This window comes from Micromesistius poutassou, assembly GCF_964030765.1.
Source record: "Micromesistius poutassou genome assembly, chromosome: 15".
Lineage (NCBI taxonomy): Eukaryota > Metazoa > Chordata > Actinopteri > Gadiformes > Gadidae > Micromesistius > Micromesistius poutassou.
This window is the reverse complement of record NC_140285.1, coordinates 15259016-15280591: the sequence shown is the minus strand read 5'-3', so window position 1 is coordinate 15280591 and position 21576 is coordinate 15259016. Positions and strand designations below refer to the sequence as shown.

General features: G+C 52.4%; 1 protein-coding gene across 1 annotated transcript; it reads right to left on the bottom strand.

The window, feature by feature from the left end:
• Positions 1 to 143: 143 nt before the first annotated feature.
• Positions 144 to 21185, bottom strand: itga5 (integrin, alpha 5 (fibronectin receptor, alpha polypeptide)). The gene is given in 16 exon segments (XM_084480072.1): positions 144 to 308; positions 311 to 348; positions 476 to 521; positions 633 to 824; positions 1482 to 1690; positions 1952 to 2004; positions 2746 to 2802; positions 2913 to 2956; positions 3339 to 3383; positions 3621 to 3746; positions 4170 to 4215; positions 4305 to 4366; positions 4953 to 5076; positions 5597 to 5697; positions 10085 to 10215; positions 20838 to 21185. Coding segments are annotated over 16 exon segments (1554 nt in total). The 5' UTR covers positions 21041 to 21185; the 3' UTR covers positions 144 to 231.
• Positions 21186 to 21576: the final 391 nt, after the last annotated feature.

The window sequence follows — 21576 nt, the reverse complement described above, 5'->3', positions numbered from 1 at the left end:
GTGCGTAACACAGGGGGGATGTTGACAGTTGCGCAAGTCCTTATCAGAGTTTCCACCCAGAATGCCCTAGACACACACGCACGCACGCACACGCACGCACGCACACACGCACGCACACTGTGTGAGCAACCCTGGGTCACCACGGTTTGGAAAACGTGTCCAATAACAGTAGATTACACTATTGTTTATAATAGTGTAATGATGAAGGAACGAATCTGGTTGGTTGAACATTTACCAGGAAACTAGTGTAGTGGTGTTGCCGTTGGTGACCAGGCAGTTCTTCTCCTCGGGGTTGATCATAGTGGGGAGATGGTCAGGGCGGCGCTGGTGTTGACGATTGGACGAGACCTGTCGGTTGCCACACACACACCAACAGAGAAAAACAACCAGGAGCACAATCGGTCAAATGTCCACATTGACAAAACATTACACGGAGCCACGGGCATGCTGGGTAATGTAGTCAACGGAACTGTACCTGTAGAGAAGCGCCTTGTCCACGCCGAAGGCCCCGACGATCAGATCTAGCCCGGCGAGGGAGAGGGACAGAGACAGAAAAGAGTTTTGAGTTGAAATAACCAGAACTGTACTAACAGATGGTGGCTGGGTCCGCTCCTCATCCTCCTCCTCCTCACCTGGGTACCCGTTCATGTCCAGGTCCTTGCCGCCTCTCATGGAGAACCCGAAGCTGGCGGGGATGACCCCGGCCGCCCACTGGCCGGCGATCACCTGGGAGGGTTTGCTCCGCAGGCCGCCGGCGTGGCCGTTGTAGATGTAGACCAGGCCCTGCAGCTCCTCGCCGCCGAACGGACTGCTGACCGCCACGTCTGGGGGGCGCAAATGACCCAGGAGCGACCGTTAGGAGCGTGAAAAAGAAAACCACGCCGCTCCAGAGCGCCATCCGAGGAGACCACTCGGATCGCAGGTTGTAGTTCTTCTTAATGTACACAACGTGACATAATGTTCCCTAGCAACAACGGTTTTCCAGGCCCTCCGGACTCCGGACGGCTTCCCAGTGGGGCCGTGCATACCGTGCATGCACCTGCAGGGTGAGATTGCTACACACTTCTTGAAGTTATCGGGCAACCATTTCACTGCATCCTCCTCATGTCAGAGGATGACGTCATGTTCAAAACAACTCGGAACCCAGAAGTTTCAATTCCGACTTCCGACAAAATTGAGTTTGTGCTCTACACTTAATCAAGGGGGTGGGAATGGGGTTCATAGATGCAGAAGACAGAAGATTGGCATATTATGGCTCAATGCTGAATACCAAAAGTAGCTGCAAGTTATGATACTTTTGGAAAGTTATGGAGAAGAGAGGAGAAGAACCTAGCTACTTTAATCAGTAAAATAGACGATATTGCATAATTACACATCAAACGAAGATACCCGAATTTCCGGCCTGTAATCTAAAGTTGGACAGCATAAAAAAACGAATAACCAGAGCTGTCTTGAAGGCAGCACGAGACCCAGCCACCCACCATTGAAGCCGTCCTGGTTCAGATCGCCCAGCGGCGCGATGGTGTTCCCGAAGCGGCCGTACGCGTCCACGCCGGTCAGGTGGGGCTCGCTGAGCTCCAGCTCCAGGGGCCCGCGCTGCAGGTAGACGTACACCCGGCCCACCTCCTCCAGGCGCCCGTCCGACCCCCGCAGCATGAACATGGGGGCCCCCACCAGCAGGTCGGTCAGCCTGGGGGACACAGAGGGGGGGGGGGGGGGAGGTCAGGTCAACACAGCGTACGCTCAGACACCCCCGGGGCCTCCACGCATGCATTAGCGTGTGGCTCCCCACACGACCACCACGCTGCGGGTGGAACCTCTTCACAGAGTTAACACCACGCTGATTAACATTCAGAGGGGCGAGCGAGGGGAGCGACAAAGAGAGAGGAGACAGAGAGAGGGAGGAAAGAGGAACAGGGAAGGGCGAAGTCAGAATGCGTCTCCTGCTCACCCGTCGCTGTTGATGTCGGTCGTGGCCACCGAGTAGCCAAAATAGGATCCCATCTGTGGAAGGAGCAGGGTTACTGATGAGTGTTGAACAGCAGTGAGCCTATAATCTAAAGCCATCATCTCGTTCCACATGCTTCTTTAACTATACACGGTCATCACGCGATCGTAAAAACACTTCGCTCTTTAGTACGTGCGATTCACAGTTTTAACGAAGTGAGAGGGTCAACAGTCATAAAGCCCAGGGTGCCTCTAGTGCAGCCGGCTGGAAACGGGTGCTTTGTTTGGGATGTTGAAGGAAATTCAACAGTCTACATGTTAGGAGAGTCAACATGTGAGGAGAGACAACATGTGAGGAGAGTCTACATGTTAGGAGGGTCTACATGTGAGGAGAGTCAACATGTGAGGAGAGTCTATGGTGAAGGAGAGGTCGAGGCAGAGTGGTTATCCAGACTCCATGAACCAAGTGCTCTCCTGATGGTATTTATTCAGCTGAGCCAATCAGCGTGGGTTAAGGCCTTCGCCAGCCCTCTCTATGTTCCCAGAGTCATTTGCACAAATTGCCTCTGCACTTTCCCTGAATAATTGAGATTTACAAGAGCAACCGCGAGCCTGTAAACTATTCAACATTTTTTAAAAGGGAAATTATTTTTGCTTTTATGCTGATTCAACGAATAAGGATCTATTGCGTGTAACAACACTATGAAAACACAAAAGGGCTCTGTGCTCAGCTCCCAGACGCAGTTGATTTGGCTTTGCTCTTTCACACGTTTCTTCAAAGAGTAGGACGTCACTTGCCTGTTCACCTTTGAACTCCACCATGGATTTCAGGTTGGTGCCGTTGAAGATGGAAACCTATCGGAGAGGAGACACATGGAGTGAAGCGTCACTGTTCTGACACATGCGACTTTGATGCGTCTTCAGGTGACTTTCGTCCACAAAATGTGAGTGTGGATGTCTCTTACCACTCCGCGAAGAACGGACGCTTTTGGAACTCCGGCAACAAAGTCTGTAAGAGACCAAATTAGTGACCTTATCAGTGAAGTTAGAATACACATTATATATATATATATATATTGAATGTGTGTTTATCTATTTATCTATACAACTTTGTGGGGGATATTTATGTTGAAATTGTTTATAACTCATCACTGTATCTTTGCATCATATAGAAATGTAGAAATTGTTGTGGACTCAAGAAAGCCCTTTGCTACGGGACCTCTACTCCAGCGGTTTCCACCACCACTTGTTCCCGCCTGACACGCTGGGTGAAATACCCAGCTCCACGACTAGATGACTAATGTAATGCAGCGTAATCATATGAGCAGAGTGTTGCTTTCTCCATGAGAGGCTGAGCGGCTGCTAGGCTGCTAGGCCGGTCTGACGCTCACCGTCCAGCTTATCACCGCTGAAATCCCCCACGGCGATGGAGTAACCTGGGGACCGCACAAGAGGACATGGATGAGCTCAGACCCACAGGGCAAGCTCATTAGAATGAAATAATACGCATTTAAAATAAGAAGACGAGATAGAATATATATAGAACACGTTAAAAGATCTCACACACACATCTCACACACACACACACACACCAAATGCGTAGAGTCAGTGGTATGGTTGACACAAACTGAAGAGCAGAAAGCCCCCTGTGGAGCTGAAGGGTTTGGTCTTACCCTGGTAGTTGTCGTCGTGTTTGATGGCCGTCTGTTTGGTCTCCAGCTGACCGGCCACAGACTGCATGAAGTAGCCCGGGTAGTACGTCTCAATGATCTTGTCCTTGTCTGCCGAGATCACCTGGCCTGAGGTCACACCAGACAAGCACCACCCGGTTAACTGACAGTGTATCGGGTGTGTGCAACGTAACGTCACAGCACTCTGCATCCCTTTCGGAAGCAGAGTGAATGGTTGTTATTCTGTAGGTGTTCTTTTTGGTCATTGTAAATTAATTCATGGTGAATTCATGTTGGTCATTATGGGAGGACATTGTTGTGTTCTAAACTGCCACAGTGTTTCTCATGCCAAACGTAGCCACGTCTCCATTAGCCTGGGTAATGGTATAGGGAGGTTTATTTAGGATTTTACTGTGCTACAATTCTCCGAAGTCCTCTCCAAAAAGTGTAGTATCGGCAACCACACATCCCAAGGTGCACTCTGATGTTCAAGCCCTGATCCTCGTTATCAGGCCAGATGCTTCCACAGAGCAGATGTTGCGTGGCACGTACCTTGCCAGAAGTAACTCCCGGGTCCTCCTAGCACTACTTTGCCATCCTAGGGTAGAGAACATTTGGGGGATTAAATCATTAAGAAACACACCCACGTAATAGTATTTCAGAAGGCTATGGCGCGGTGGTGCTTACCTTAGTGAAGTCTGCACTGAACCCGCCCTGACAGTAGCCCTGACCGCCATGACCCGTCACCTCTACAACACACACACACACACACACACACACACACACACACACACACACAGTTTTACTTTAAAGGGTGTTTCTTCAAGGTTTCAGATGTCTTCGGTTTTAAGACACAAACTCACTGGACATTTGAGGCGGTGAGAACTGCGATGTGGGGCTACCCGACACTGTTTTGACATATTTAGGCACAACAGCTCTTAGCCAAGTGTCCTCACCCATCTAATGATACGACAGCCGCTCCCAGCTCGTTGTTTTTGCTAATAAAGTCGAACTGTCCGTTGCCCCGAGAAGGGAGGTGGAGGAGGGGAGGGGAGGTCCTACTGCCCACCAGAGATCTCTGGAGGTCCTACTGCCCACCAGAGATCTCTGGAGGTTGCTGGCACACTGTTGCCACTTGATCCTATAACTCATGAACCTCTCTCACTCTCCCTATCCGTCCATAACTTGACGCCCCCACCCTGAAGCCCTCACCTCAGCAGGGGGGCCCAGCTGTCGTGTTAAACACTGCGGTAGGGGGGGGGAGGGGGGAGGGGGGGGTGCATAGAGACGAGGTGAGGAAAATGAATGAAATAAATATTATTGTATGAATTATACCTGTGCGACACGGCGCGTATTCAGCGAACTTTGTAAAGTTCTGGGCGGAGAGGTAGCAGGTCCCCGTCACGTCTGACTCGGGGTGGTCCTTCTTAGTCCTCCAGGAGTAGAGCGGGGCGCAGGCCTGGGGGGGGGGGGGGGGGGGGAGGGGGGAGGGGGAGAGAGGAGAATGAGGTCAGATGGCAAATGTTTTTTTCCTCTCATTGAAAATAGTCTCCTCCTGACCGTCACTGGGGAGGAGCCCCCGAGAGGTCAGAGGTCAGGGGTGCCTCTGGAGCCGGACTCCAGCGTAACTCAACCCGGGTCGCGACCCTGACAACGCCTCCCCAGACCGACGGAAGAACAACAACACCCATCACTGAGGTCAGTGTCTGAACGTTGTGCATTTTTTGGGCGTTTTTGGGGAAGTGGAAAAGAGGAACTCCTTCAGGGGGGAGGAAACGCACCCTGGAGGAAACGACGGGGTACCTGACTCAGCGGCCGGGACGTCCCACACAGCCCTGACCTCACCCCGAGTGGGCCTCACCAGCGTTCACAACCAGAACAGTTGTTGGCACCGCCACCGCAGTGAATACCTACTCCCCGATGTTTTTAAAAACACAGCCAGCCAGCCCCCACCCCCCCCGGGAGCGGAGTCAACTTACCAGAATGGTGTCTCCGTGGGAACGCACGGTGGCGCCGAACCACTGGTGGGACTTGACCTCGGCCTTATGGATGGTGTCATTGATCAGGACGGTGCGATCCCCTAGGAGCGGGAGAGAGAGGGGGGACACAGCGGTGAGACGGCAACGCTTTGACAGAACACAGCGACAGTCTACAAATGGAACTCGCACGGAAACGCATTCAGCCTGCATTCTGCTCAGGGGACGCTGCGCTGGAAACGGTCAAGGTGAGGTTGCTGCTCTGGGGCCACCCGATCCCGCCGTTCCCCGCTACTTTGGGCTATTATCCGCAGGGGCTTGGTTCAGGACTGGCGTGACCCCTGTTGACCTCTGGGCTCTGTTTGGCCACCTGGCCACCAGTAAGCCTGAGCGCTCCCTGCTCCCTGCTCCCACTCTGGGACGGCAGAAGTTCAGATAACAGATGGCCGGAGAAGACAGCGCTGCACTAGAGTGGCCCGTCTCGCTGCCCCTGAATGAAATCGAAGCCAAGCACTGAACATGATCCAGGCCTGAGTGGAGGAGAACGCCGGAGAACCCCGGACGGTTTGTTTATGAGAGGGAGATAACACAGAGGAAGCTGTTGGTGACCCCCACGTTGGCGCTTCTCCCACTCATTTCCCATTGCGTGTTACACACCAGTTAACAACCGCACAACCACAGTCAGCGACTGTTGCAAGAGAGTAGAAGGCGGCGTGTCTCTGTGGGCGGGGGTTCACTAGGGAGTGGGGGCGCGGGAGGGCGGGTGAGGATGTTGAGATCATGTGACCTCCAAGGCTGTGATCTCTCTCTCCTGATCCCTTCCTCTTCACCTCGCTGTTCCTCCTTGTCTTAACGCTCGCAGCCCGGAGCCGGCGCCCGGGGCTGACGGCTCGCGCTGAGCGTCTCGGTGGAACCAGAGAACGCGGCCGGCCGTCCAAGGAAAACAGCCGGCCCTGGCCCAGTGCTCTCCCAGTAACCTCACACTCATCATTTCAGAACACACACACACACGTTTTTCTCTTGGTGGCTCAGATTCTTTGTGTCTAATTCCCCTTGTGTGTGTGCGCCTCTGAAACGGGGAAAAAAAAGTAACGCTAGGGTGAATTGAACACAAATGTTCATGTGACAATCGTCCCTATGTTTCTACACTCGTCTACGGTGCAGCTCTCAGCCTCGAATTCACACCGTCGCGTCTGCCACAGTCGCCGCGCGGCTAGCCGGCTAGCCCAGCGACACCGCGCGTTCACAAGCCAACAGAAGCCAACTTTAATTGGACGGCATGGAGTCAAAGGAAGCCGGTCGGAGGATAAATAGTACGGTGGGCCGTACCAGCCATAACATGACCTCCGCATGAAAGTGGCTCCCGAGAAGCGTGTTACTTTAACTAATCTCCGATAGCTCCGCAGCCCTTCTTTACTGCAGCATACCTTCCTTTATATTTTCATAACTCGGGGGCCCGTGTTTGGATAGGAGGAGTGAATCGCCACCAGGGATCCGACGGAGCCAACCAGGACCGCGGTGTGTTTGGGCCGCGTCGCCTAGACGACCGGGCCCTAGCAGCGCTAGCAACAGCAGCAGCGGCCGGCAGCAGCAGCAACCTTTAATTCAAATTGCGAAAGCTGATATCATCCAACAGTTCCCTCACATCTGGCCGTGGAATGTACAGGAAATATGTGTGTGTGTGTGTGTGTGTGTGTGTGTGTGTGTGTGTGTGTGTGTGTGTGTGTGTGTGTGTGTGTGTGTGTGTGTGTGTGTGTGTGTGTGTGTGTGTGCGGCTGAGATTTACAGTAAGCGCCATGTCAGGCGCTGGATCTCTGCCCTGTGCCGGAGGAGACGAGCAGGAACATGTTTGCGGGGGGGGGGTTCTCCGTACCGCACAAGGACTACACTGGGGATGATGAAGATGTTGTCCCCGGCAACGACACCCTGTCAGTGTTTGGAGCGATGACTTCACCTACGGCCCGCGGCGCTGTGTCGGCGATATTCAACTGAGAGGTCAGAGACAACAATAGCACGCTCTCTGAGGCCGACTGCCGGGAAGCTGGTTAGCGCATCATCTGATGGGATGCAGATGCATCACAAGATGGGGGGGGGGGGTGGTGTGTGTGTGTGTGTGTGTGTGTGTGTGTGTGTGTGTGTGTGTGTAAACTTTTCCCCTTTGAACCATGTGCAGGAGGCCAGCCATTAGCGGCCACTGGCCACTGAAATGGCCACTGATATGGGGTGTGCGCGTGTGTGTGTGTGTGTGTGTGTGTGTGTGTGTGTGTGTGTGTGTGTGTGTGTGTGTGTGTGTGTGTGTGTGTGTGTGTGTGTGTGTGTGTGTATGTGTGTGTTTTAGTGTCCATCGGGAAAAAGACAAATGGTTGAATTCACTTATCACTCGCCCTGTTGTGACTGAGGAGGAAGAGGGGGAGGAGGAGGAGGAGGAGGAGGAGGAGGAGGGGGGGGAGGGGGACTATGCTGACCCCCCCCCCACTCCTCCGTCCACAGGGCCGGCTCTTATCTGGATGGAGGAGGAAGTGGATGGGAGTGGGCCCGCTGGCCGGTCTGACCCAATTAGTCGAGCTAATTAAGAGGCTCGGTGGTCTGCGGGTCAGACCTCCCCCACTCTCTTTGATGGGCGAGAGAGAGGGCGAGCGGGGGAGACCCCGTAATGGGATTGATCCGTATCTGCGTCCACCGTGGGGCTCAGTAACCGAGTCCCGGTCGGATTAGGTTCCCTGCGGTCGCTCAACATGATGAAGGCACTGACATCAGGGCCTAATGGAGCCGCTTGTTGTCCACCGCGCCGTCACCTGCTCAGTGTGTGACCGCGGCCGCTCGTGGGTTTAAATGAAGCCCGTGGACCGGAAGACGCACGGCCAGCGACGCACGGCCAGCGCCCCCCCCCCGTCCAGCGGCACGCTACAACACCCGAGACGTCCCGACCGTATCGCAGGCAGGTTTGCGTCACCGAATCGGCATGTGTGTGTGTGCGCTCACATTCCGAGCATGTTCCCTCATATTTGTGTGTGTGTGTGTGTTTGTGTGTGTGTCTGTGCTATTGGGGTGTATGTGCTATTGGGACCAGATGGCTGAACTGGCTCTTCCTCCCTGATGTTGCGCTTTCAAAAGCGTCACGAGAAGGAAGAAGGAGCCACACTCTGGACCGGCGGCGGGGCCCGTCCCTCACCCTGACGCCCTGCAGCCGGAGCTCGACCCCACCGCTCCCACACGACCCCGGGGCCCCGGTGGCGGCCGGCCAGCGGATGTGATGCACATTTTTCCTTCTGCTATAAAATGAGTGCAACGGTATTTGAGCATGAGCGGCCAGCAAGTGTCCAGCAAGCGGCCAGCAAGCAGCCAGGCGGTGCGAGGAGCGCTGGATTCCGGTGCAGAGTGGTTGTTAAACACGGGCTTCTGAGGAGGGTCCGAGGAATGTCTCTCGCTCAGTGTGCATAATGGACAGTAAATCAAACCAGGAAGGGGGGGGGGGGGGAGGGCGGGGGGGGGGGGAGGGCGGGGGGGGGGGGAGGATAATTTTCTGAGGAAAGGGGGCCCCACGGTCCCTCTTGTTAACAGGAAAGTGTAGCCGGACACACACACGCAACACACACTCAATCCTGCTTAATGCAAGACCAATGCTTTACTATTGCTTCCATCCAGAATGCCCCCCCCCCCCCCCCCGGCCTTATCTCCGTACTCCACTAAACCAGGGCTCCTGTCGACAGGCCACACAATGGGACTCGTCCATTAGAAGATCTCACCCACTTCCTAATTCCCTCCGCAGGTGATCTATCTGATGGGGACCGAGCTGACGCCTTTGCCGCCCGGAACAAGACACTGCTTTGTTTCCGGAGACGCGTGTTTGCTAGTTTTCTTATCTCTCTGAAGCCCCGCAGGGCGCGGCAACACAAACCCAGTGGAAGAAAAGAGCAGGGAAGGAATGACCTTTGTGTTTTGTGTTCGGGCCCTCAACACCTCATTCTGCTCTTTCCTTCCAAAACAAAGCAACAAAGAAACAGGAAAGACGCTTGTCTAGTTTCCACCGCTAGCGGCAACTCAGCAGAGCTCTGTGCTGACGTCTGATACGCAGCGGCTGGCCGGGAGGACAGAATGCCAAGAGAGGAGGAGGAGGAGGAGGAGGAGGAGAGGAGAGGAGGAGGAGGAGGAGGAGGGGAAGAGGCAGAACTCGACCAGAGGAGCAGCAGAACTCAGCATGGGAGCAGAACTCGACAGTACACACACTGAACTGCTTCAGTCCCCAGTAACCATTCAAGCAGATGAGCTCTCAGCAACAGATAAATGAGGCCAGCTAATACTAGATGACACCGGTTATTATTTACTTGACTACCAAGGAACAACATTGTACTAGAGTAACCAGTTTTGGGATGTGTGGATGGCCACACCCACACATGACCTACCATTTCAAGATCCCATCCCATAGAACATATAAAATCATCCTTGCAAGTTTTGTACCACCGTTGCCAGGCGACAGTCTCCAACACTTACCTTCAGTATCAAACTCTATGCCATGGCACTCTGATTGGCCGAGGCCCCAGGGGCAGTAGAAGACGGATCCTCCCTCTGTGATGTTGGGCTGGCTGGTGTTGGCCTTGGGCGCCCCGATCAACACGCTCGCACTGGAAGAGAAAGTACAGAAAATGATGTTCAAATAAAGCAACAACTGGCAAAAACTGCAATTTAATGAGATCTTTGTGAATTACTTCACCCATCGTAACCCTAGGTTGCTGCAACATATATATTTTGTTTCTGTGTTAATTATAAGGTTGCATAAACCACTCCTGGTAAAAACACTGACTAATAGTAAATCGTAGGCCGTATACGTGCACTTTATTGTTCACTTAATGACTTTTACCAGGCTTCAGCTCTGGGTTGCATAACCTTGTGGAAACCACGTGGGCTAGAGCACATGTGTTTCTTCACACACACACACACACACACACACACACACACACACACACACACACACACACACACACACACACACACACACACACACACACACACACACACACACACACACACACCTGGTACCGTCTGTGCACGCGAGTGGCCGAGGCTTGCATGCACAGACACAGACACACACATCCGGGCGTCCACGTGCGGCTAATTGAAGAGCAAAAACAAAGAGTTCAGGAGGGAAACCTCGAGCGGTACAGTCAGAACGCAGCGGCGCTTGTTTCTACAGCTGTGGTGCGAACACCACTACCTCCGCTCCTACCAGAGTACTACAAGACCACGGCTGAGTCCTTGGGGTTCTCATTGTCAGAAGAGTTTAACTGCAGCAAAAGGGGCCGAGGCAAACCGTTCCCCGAGCACCAAGGAGAAGGAAGTGAGCGGCGCTGAGTCGGCCCCGGTACCCCCAGGTCTTCAGAGAACAAAGGGAGCCGGCAGGAAGGACTTCAGAGGGAAAGCGGAGATGAGCGGCGGTGACGGGCCTGATGAGTCAGAGGAGTGAGCGGGTTCATGACGGTTAGGATGCTCACATTGTGTGAATTATTTTAATGCCGCTTTCAGCAGACTGTCTGTCTGTTGCCGTGCAATTAGCCATTACCTCATTGAGGGACCACTTATCTTTGTGTCAACACAGACATCGGCTGGAGGGCAGAAGAGGCACAGGGAAGCTTCCCGGGTAGACAGGGCCTGGGGGGGGGTCGGGGGGCGGGGGGGTGGGGGGGGTGCGCGAGCAGGAAGAGCACTCCCTTTCCTGTTTCACATATTCTAATAGCGCATGAAAGTTTAAATGTTGGCTAAACCCGGACTCCTCACCCCGAGGCCCATCGACATAGCAGAGTTCGTCCCCGGGGGGCGCCGGCTTGTGTCCCGCTCGCGGCCCGGTGCACATCAAACAGCGAGCGCGACGTGAAGGGACGTACGTTCCAACGAAGCGGACGTAGAAAGGAGAGTCGAGGGACTCTGAGAACCGGGGATGTGCCAGGAGCGGGGTAATACATTATCAAGAAGAAATAAGACGGAGAAAATATAGGCCAGCACAGACGATCAACATCGCAGCGGCAAGTCCAGCCCAGATCCAAATGTAGGGCAGAGGGTCATTCTGCCGGGGGTTTCTTTCAGAGGAGGAACAATGAGAACGTGCCTGGATATAGTAAAGCACAGTCTACCTCTCCTCCCACTGCCCCAGTGCAGCGAACATCCCGAAAGGAGCCGGCAGACAATCCCAGCTGTGCTCTAATGTGAATCCCAGAGAACCGTCACGGATTCTCACGATGAGGCCGAGGTGGGGGGAGGGGGGGGGGGGGGGGGGGGGGGAGGGGGGGGAGGGGGGAGGGTCTCATCTCTACTCCCACCAGCAGTCCGCTGTTCATTTTACACACTCAACACATTACCGGCAGGGCAGTCGGCAGCTGACTGATCCAGTGCAAGGCGCTGCTGTTCAGACTGGGTCGGTGTTCTGACGGGGGGGACACTTGATGAGTGTTGGAAACGCTCATCACGTGAATCACTGTTTTGTCTCGGCAGGATCTTCCCATGACATCCAGGGATGTTAACGACGAGTAACATCCACTTCCTGTATTCATGGAAAAAAACCTGAAATCCTCCTTTTGAGCTGGGAGCCCACGGCCCCCTTAGAAGTGGCTAGAAACACAGTGGTGCTTTGTTTGATTTATATAGGCTCTGCTATTATTGATGTTCTCCTAATACAGGCGGCGGTACAGATAGAAAAATGGCATTAGTGTATCTGCAGAGGAACGCAGAACAGGAAACAACACAACTAATGGACTTGATCCAATCAGCGGATTAGCAGCTGTGATGTGCGCTCAATACCTTTCTGAAGGACAGATATCGCGCACACACACACACACACACACACACACACACACACACACACACACACACACACACACACACACACACACACACACACACACACACACACACACACACACACACACACACAAAGATGAAGAAAAAAACGTTTATCTAGCTCAACTGAAATATCCCCTTCCTACTGTTTCTTTATATAGCCTACTAGCTATGCATTTCAAAATACATGCGTTGCACTGGCAGACCTTAATAAACGTTTGGCTAGCTACATGGATTGTTTATATATTTAAGGGGGGGGGGGGGGGGGCTGATAAACGTAGGTGTGAAATCTAGGCGGCTGGTTGAAGTTGAAGGAGGCGACTTATCTTATCTGATATTCATTAAAAGTGGGATAAATGTGGTAATCTTTCCCACAGCACTGATATGAATCACAGCAGGCAAGGCAAGTCGTCACGCAGAGGAAGACTTAATATGTCAGGGATAGCTTGATTCGGTTAGTGTTTGTTTTGATAATTAGAGCAATGAATGGGAATGGAAAGACCCCCTTTGACAAAGCTTTGGCCTCCAATACAACACTGGGAGGTTTAGCGTTACTATAGCTGGTGGCAGTCAGCCTCAGGCCTCTGGAGGCTTTCCAAACATTAACTATGACTTCCTCGTTGTCATTCTCCATTGTTTTCTACGTCCCGTTCTTTTCCACAGTAGAGCCAACTCTAGTCACATTGAAAAGCCTCCAAGCTGCAGCTTAGAATGGCACTTAATGAAACCAACTACATTTCATCTTCCATCAGTATGACTGTTCATTTAATTAGAATTGATGCCCATTAGACCAGAATGTGCGCGTCGAGCCAAAAACTAACAGTCCACCTTTTGTGCTCCAGCCTGAACGGCCGTACACAGACAGGACCTGTTAATCCGCGGTCATTAGTTGGTAGGGTTTGTTTTTTTAATAAGACCGCTTCACTGCCAAGACCAGGAGAAATGTGCAGTTGTGCCAGATGTGCCACACATCGTCACGCCTACCAGCCCAATCAGCTGCAACACATCAGCCACTAACGACACCCTGCCCGACATTTGACAATTAAGCAATCCTTAAAATTGAAAAAACTCTCTCTAATTGAGTCAGGGCTGCTAGCGAGCGATGTGTTAACACCAGCCCCCTCTCCACCGGGGCCGGGTCGTCTCTGCTGAACCACGCCGTAATTGCTTCACGGCAACCGCTTTTTTATAAGGGTTTTTTGCGAGACCGAGTGGGTGCAGCAGAGCACAGCAACGTGCTGATGGGACATTAGGCTTATAGCTGTGGTCCGTCTGGTTTACCGTGGGGCTGCAGAACCAGGGGGACAGGGTCCCAGCCGGTCCCAGGGGCCTCGCCGTGCCCCCTGTCCTCCCACAATGTCACCCCCATTTTCCCCTGTTTAATTGCCTCGTCGCCCTTCCAGCTGCAAGGCTTATGTCACTTGAACGCTATTGTAATTACTTTAAGCTACAGAAAATGTGGAGCAGACACACACACACACACACACACACACACAAACACAATAAAAAGAAAAATGTGTTTTCCGACCAGCTGTGGCTGTCGTCAACGTCTGCAGCGGTCGTTAAGTGTGACCGTACTGTAACGGGGTGAAATCACATAAGAAACCAGAGGGAAAGCAGGCCAAGTGCTGCGGCTTCTGCAGCCTCCAGCGTCCCCCTCATCCTCCTCATCCTCCTCCTCTTCCTCCTCCACTTGTGACGCCTCAGCAGAAAGAGAAGTTCCTGCTCTCAAGGTCAGTGAGTGGTGTGTCCGTCACCACCGCCACTCAGGACACGAGTGGTCCCAAACCGGCCAAGGGAAAGAGCTCAGTTCAGACGATGTGGTGGCTTAAGTGCCACTCTTGACCTATGACAACCCGCCCCCCCCCCTTTTTGTCTTTCCCCCCCCTCCCCGATGCCTTCCTCCTGCCTACAGTATGAGGGAGCCAGTATTTACATATGTGCGCACACACACACACACATACATACACACACACACACTAAATAAACTGCTGCCAAAGCCAAGTTAACACAATCGGCCTCTGAGAGATCAGTTGGAAGTGGTGGACGCTGGACAGACACTTATTGTTACTCCTCTGCATATCATCCCGGCGTGTCCAAAGAGGGTTTCTGCAACTTTATCGACCCTGTGGGAACGAAACAGAAGGGGCACAGACTGCTGAACGGGACTGATTGATGACTCATCTCATTCAACACATGGGGCTGGGAGCTGAAGTCATGCACACTGTCAGGGCCAAGGCCAGGGTGTACGTCCGGAGCATACTGTACAACACACACACACACACACACACACACACACAGAGTCAGACATGATGAGAGTAGCAGGGACTAGGGCGTGGCTTGCACTGACTAAACATGACTGATGATGTCTGACCAGGCCTGATAGCGACCGAAGAGGCCCTTTGTTATGTTATTCAAAGAAATGTACATTTCCGGCACTTTTATGGAAGTAGTTCTTTCAAACGAGTCCAAGAAATTAATCAACACAGATCAGATTGTTGTTGATAACCAGATGACAGAGTCACCACAAAAACAAAGTGTTCAGTGCCTAAAGGCTATTGACATTGCAAATTACAAGTGCTGGCCCAAAAGCCATTAGTAAAACAGTTTAGGAAAAGAACGGTTGTTTACCGTCAGGAGAAACATACACTAATGAGTGCCTCGGGCAGATTACATGTGTGCTATTTGTGGCCATGTAAACACGGCCAGAAACACACTGGTGGGTTTAGGGCCACATGCTGGGGTGCGTATTTCCAGATCACTCAAACACAATTGATCCAAACACATCCCAATCAATCAAACACATTCAACCACCCCCACCCCCCCCCCCCCCTTGCCCTTCTGCTGCCCCCCCCCCATGTACTGAAACAACCCGTCAACCCTGATCTGGACCCAGCCGCCCTCCATCGTCAACGTGTGAACCAAGCGCCGCTTTCAGCCAAACCGCCAAACCGCGTCCGCCTGCGCCCGCCGCAGAACCCGGGGTTTCAGGGTAACCCGAAACACCCCGCCGCTCCAACACCGAACCGGAGGGAGTAGAACGTGACCCTGGGCAGACTGTGTATTCCCCCCACGCCAAAGACCCCCCCCCCCCCCCCCCCCTCGGCTCCACTCTCAGCCCAGACGCTGGGATTAGGATCCCCCAGCTGACCCTGGACACCAGGCATGGGGAGTTTAACGGCCAGCGGTTCACACCTCCCTCCACAATGACCGGCCCAGCAGGGGGGGGGGGGGTCCCACCGTTCACACCTCTGGACAGAGGGGCCGTTGTGTTTTCAATAGGTTTGTTTATGTGTTGAGGGCCGGGGGTGGGGGGGGTCCTACACAAGCAACTCCATCAACCCCAATCACAGCAGCTGTTGGAACACTTTGTCTCTCTGTCTGTACCCACCGAAATGCGCACAATTGTACATGTGCGCACACATACCGGTACGCACACACACACACACACACACACACACACACACACACACACACACACACACACACACACACACACACACACACACACACACACACACACACACACACACGTCAGAATTTCCATTTTGAGAATGATTGAAATTTCAGCCATTACAATGTCTCGGGTCACCAATGTGAAACGCATTTGCGTCACTTGCTAAATAAAGGGGGGGCCTTCATTCGGTTAACAAAGATGTGAGTCTCTATGGGAGGGAGAGGTTAAAACAAACCAGGCCTGATGGCAGCCAGAGATTACGTCGTCCTCCAAAAGTTTGCGTCAGGGGGAGAGCGACCAATGGGCAGCGGTGGAACAAACTGGCTGTGATGTCCGGAGGGCATTCCTGCCTCCATACAGCGCGGCCCACCGAGGCCAGGGGCTCAATAAAGCCCTCCCCGGCCCCCCTCACCCACGTATGTTTCCACCGCAGCACACACAGCAGCATTATCTTAAACCTTCTATTGCCTTTCCCCGTGCTACAGTTAGGACCAGCGTCTCTTATTGAAGGCAGCCGGCCTGGAGCCCCGGCCCGTCCCAAACGGACCCTTTAAAAGCTTCCCGTACGGCCGACCATGTGCAGGTCATCATATGCCGCATATAATCCCGGAATGACGAGAACAACATCATTTATCTTATTTATTATTGTTATTTTCTTTCTTAAATAGATATTCAGGACAAAGTGTCCCATTGTGTGTAAATGTTCCCTGAAAACTAGGATGAATACAGTGGGCTTCCTACTGACACTCAAACCAATTCGATCCGTAAAGCAGCAGTAACATAATAATAATAACCTGTTTGATCATACGTGGAGTGGAACCCACAAACTGCAGACGCAGCACACAGTTGAACTCTCCCGGAAAGTGTCCCAATGTTGGTTTAACGGTTAACCTCGTTTAAGAGGGTAAACTCAGACCGGGTGGCCCAGCGCACCGTGTGACCTCCACTCAGCTGCTCGTCACCATGGTTCAACCATCCGTGAGCTAATGCACATCACCAACACACACACACACACACACACACACACACACACACAGTGCCATCTCCATGTTACGTTGCGGGGGGGGGCCTCAACGTTATCACAAAGCCTCGATGGCAATCTCTTCCAAGAACCATTTTCACATCTCATCTGGAGATAAGAGAATGAAGCGACTCCCTGTTTGAATGAGCAGAAGATCTGGTGGAGCTCCTCCTGTCCGCGGTCAGCCCACTGAGGCGGTGCTTTTGGTCGACGCTGAAACCAGAGCCCAAGTGCGTTTTTATTTACACCATCTGAACCTTGACCCCGTCTATCTCTGTGTGGACAGCTCTGCTCACCCCCCCCCCCCCGTCCCCGCCTGGCACCAGGGAAAGTTAGCCCCTTGAGTGAGGAACTGTTTGTCCCGGTCTGATCACGCGCTGGGGGTCTGGCGTTGGGACTGGCAACGGAGCGGGGGGGGAGGGGGGTTGAAATGACACAATACTAAATGAAAAAGATCCACGTTCATTGCGTGACTCTGTACTTGCTCCCCCAGCTGGCGAAGGCGGTGACATGCGGAGAGGTTCCCCGGCGGTCTTCCATGGTGGTCTGCTGCTTGCCGGTGTCCACGCTTAATTCAATTAGACTCAGCCAGGGGGGTCATGAAGGACAGACGCACAGATGCATCAACTCGCTGTTATGGTTCAGGGGAACACACAGAGAAAGTGAGCCTGTGTGTGTGTGTGTGTGTGTGAGAGAGCGTGTGGGAGACATATGCTTCCAATGTGTCCGATCGCGCAGCCAAGACAACATTTACCGTTTCATGTTCAGAATTATAATCTTTTTGAATCACGCTTGCACACTCGAGGTCAGAATCCCGGTCTTGAATCATCCTCCGCCCTGACAAGATGGATGTTCGGGTTCATTCCCGGTCTGACCCCCAGGATTCCTTCTCCCCCCACCCTCCCCCTAGCCTCGGGCAATGATGATGTGTTGGCCAACCACGAGAGCAGAGATAAGAAGGGGAAAAACATTGTTGTTGTTTGCCCGTTTGCGGGCCTGATCTGACGCATGAGCTCTTAACTGCTGTGAGCGATGCGCTGAGGATGAAAACAAATCAAGATGAAGTGTCAAGATCGGGCCATGTGTCTGCGTCCGATAGACGTTTCGAGATTTGGCCGTTAGTTTGGAGCGCTAGAATCCACAAACCGAGGAGATTACAGGGGAAGGTAGAAGGGAGGGAGCTGCACTTTCAAACAATCGCTTTCTCTCTAGACAAACTCCTGCGTGATCTCCTCTTCACCACAGCTCTGCAGATGAAGTCATCCACTCGCCATGACGGCTTCACAGACCCATACATCACGATAGCGGTGTGTGTGCGTGTGCGTGTGTGTGTGAGAGAGAGAGAGAGAGAGAGAGAGGGGAGGATGGAAGGATTAAAAGGCGCTGTGCTGGATGACATCAGCATAGAAGGAAGTGAAAATGAGAAACGATGATGATGGAGGCATTAATGAGAAGCAGAGGTGAGGGGGAAATATGCCATCTTAAAAAGAAAAGAAGAAAAAAGGATAAATCTTTGCAGAAGACCCCAGACTACAGAAAGATGAATGGTGGCTCTTAGCAGGGGGACGGGAGGGCGGGGGGGCTCCATGTCAGAGAGCGTCTGCTGGCCGAGGAGGAAGAGGAGGAGGAACACATGGAAAGAGGAGCCCCGTCCCAGTCTGCACAAAGCCTGTCTCAAAGCCCCAGCACCGCGCCCCAGCCCCTCTGGCTCTGCTCAGCGGCCAGACACTCCTACAGCCTACAGACACTGCTACAGCCTACAGACACTCCTACAGCCTACAGACACTGCTACAGCCTACAGACACTGCTACAACCTACAGACACTCCTACAGCCTACAGACACTGCTACAGCCTACAGACAGACACTGCTACAGCCTACAGACACTCCTACAGCCTACAGACACTGCTGCAGCCTACAGACACTGCTACAGCCTACAGACACTGCTACAGCCTACAGCCTACAGACACTGCTACAGCCTACAGACACTGCTACAGCCTACAGACACTGCTACAGCCTACAGCCTACAGACAGACACTGCTACAGCCTACAGACACTGCTACAGCCTACAGCCTACAGACAGACACTGCTACAGCCTACAGACACTCCTACAGACACTGCTACAGCCTACAGCCTACAGACACTGCTACAGCGCCTACAGACACTGCTACAGCCTACAGACAGACACTGCTACAGCCTACAGACACTGCTACAGCCTACAGCCTACAGACACTGCTACAGCCTACAGACACTGCTACAGCCTACAGCCTACAGACACTGCTACAGCCTACAGACAGACACTGCTACAGCCTACAGACACTGCTACAGCCTACAGCCTACAGACACTCCTACAGCCTACAGACACTGCTACAGTCTACAGACAGACACTGCTACAGCCTACAGCATAGACACTCCTACAGACACTCCTACAGCCTACAGACAACAGACACTGCTGCAGCCTACAGACACTGCTACAGCCTACAGCCTACAGACACTGCTACAGCCTACAGACAGACACTGCTACAGCCTACAGACACTGCTACAGCCTACAGCCTACAGACACTGCTACAGCCTACAGACAGACACTGCTACAGCCTACAGACACTGCTACAGCCTACAGACACTGCTACAGTCTACAGACAGACACTGCTACAGCCTACAGCATAGACACTCCTACAGACACTCCTACAGCCTACAGACAACAGACACTGCTGCAGCCTACAGACACTGCTGGTGCCTACAGACGACAGACACTGCTACAGCCTACAGCCTACAGACACTGCTACAGCCTACAGACGACAGACACTGCTACCGCCTACAGACGACAGACACTGCTTCAGTATACAGACGAGCACCTTCAGCCAGGATGGATGCCACGGAAATACATATATTGTTTTGTTTTATCTTTTAACTAAAATAAGTAAGACTGACATGTTCAACAAAGGGGGGGGGGTCTATTTCAAACGAGACGCTTCCGTTGTACCTGGGTGCTTCTGATGCAGCCGTGTAAATAAAAGAACAAGGGGGCGTTATTATACAGCCTGCTTTTATATGCGTCTCACATCAGTGCCAGACCTTTCTCTATTGCAGTCATATCCACACAAACCACTGAGTAGGAAAAGGGGTTCTCGGAGATAAAATTGACTTTAAAAGTGTCATGCTAACAAGTGATCTGAACAGCCAAGCCTTACAGGGGGTCTGACGGCTTCAGTGTGTGCCAGAATGCGTACTTGATGGCAGACAGAGTGGGGGGCCTCCCCACTGTGCGAAGCAACATCATCACCATCAGCAGGAGCCGGGAAATTAAAAACCAAATAAGTGGGATTATTTTTTTCAAGAACCCTACTTATTTCCTTTGTGGATATTTAGGCCTAGCCTCCCCAAAGCGTGTTTTCCCATCTCAAATTGAGTGTTGATGTGGGAAAAGAGAAGGAGCCACTCCGGGGGGTTAGGGGGCTATGTTTTCAATTGAATTATAGGCCGGTACCTTCCTCATGAATAAAGCTGTTTACTCTGAGCTGCAGTTGTTATTTTAGCAGTCCTGATGGGCAGCCAGTTACAGCCCAAAGTGGATGGATGCATATACAAGGGGGACTGCAATGGGCGTCAAGAAAAGCATAACAGATCTATTTTATTACCGTTTAAATATCATCAGATAAATAATAGTTGAACAGTGTTTTCATTACTTTTCTGTAACAGGGACTATAAACTTTAGCCCACATATATAAAATACCCCACCGTTATAATGGCTTCAGTTGAATGGGTCTAAGCCTGGCATATGTTCCCAATTGTGATGTGATCGACCAAACATTTCCAAGTCTTTACAGCCTTAAAAAAAGTTCTCTATAAACGTGCTGTTGGAGACCCCTCTCGTCCGGTGCTGTGTGTTCGCAACAACCCGTCAAACAGATCCAACTCCTCCATGACAAAAGAAACTCACCTCGCGGAATCCACCAAGTAAAAGTCCACCGCGTACCCGAAGTAGCTCCCGTCATGTCCGCTGTACACAGCCGGGGTCTCCACGTCCAGGTTGAACGTTTGGCACAAGGGCTGCCAACAGAGCAAAAGCCCCAAACTGCAAAGAAGTGTGCGTAAAGGTGTGGGTGCTCCCGGGATCAGTGGAGAAAAGCGTATCAAACCCATTTTTTAAAATATAAATTATCTGACTAATGTTTCTGTATGTCTCACGGATCCAAATTCTTCTCAAAGACAATGGCTCAACTTTGTAATCCACACAGCGGTCCGGTGCGGCTATCTGTGCATCCCTGTTCCCTGGATTATCTCACAAACGCTCTGTCAGCTCCTTTCTGTGTCCGTGTCCTCGACCCTCCTCCTCTCACAGCACTCTCCCTCTGCCCTCCTGATGGACGGAGCGGGGATGGAAAGTGGGGAGTTCCTTCCTAGACCCGTGACACACTTTAGGAGAGGCGGGGCTTGGGATTCACAAGCCTCTGGTTTGGTTTTGGACTCAAGAGAGCCCGGGACTGGGAGATCCCTTCTCATCTTATCTGGAAAATATAAAGTTTCCTCCCGAGGTGCATAGTGTAGTGATGAGCCAAAGAGTAAACCGCGATAGCCAAGTATCCAAACTACACAATGAACTCGATTGTATCTCGTTTTTGGGGGGTGGGTGATGTTGTCACACAAGATTAGGATACCTGATGTGGGCCCATGATAAA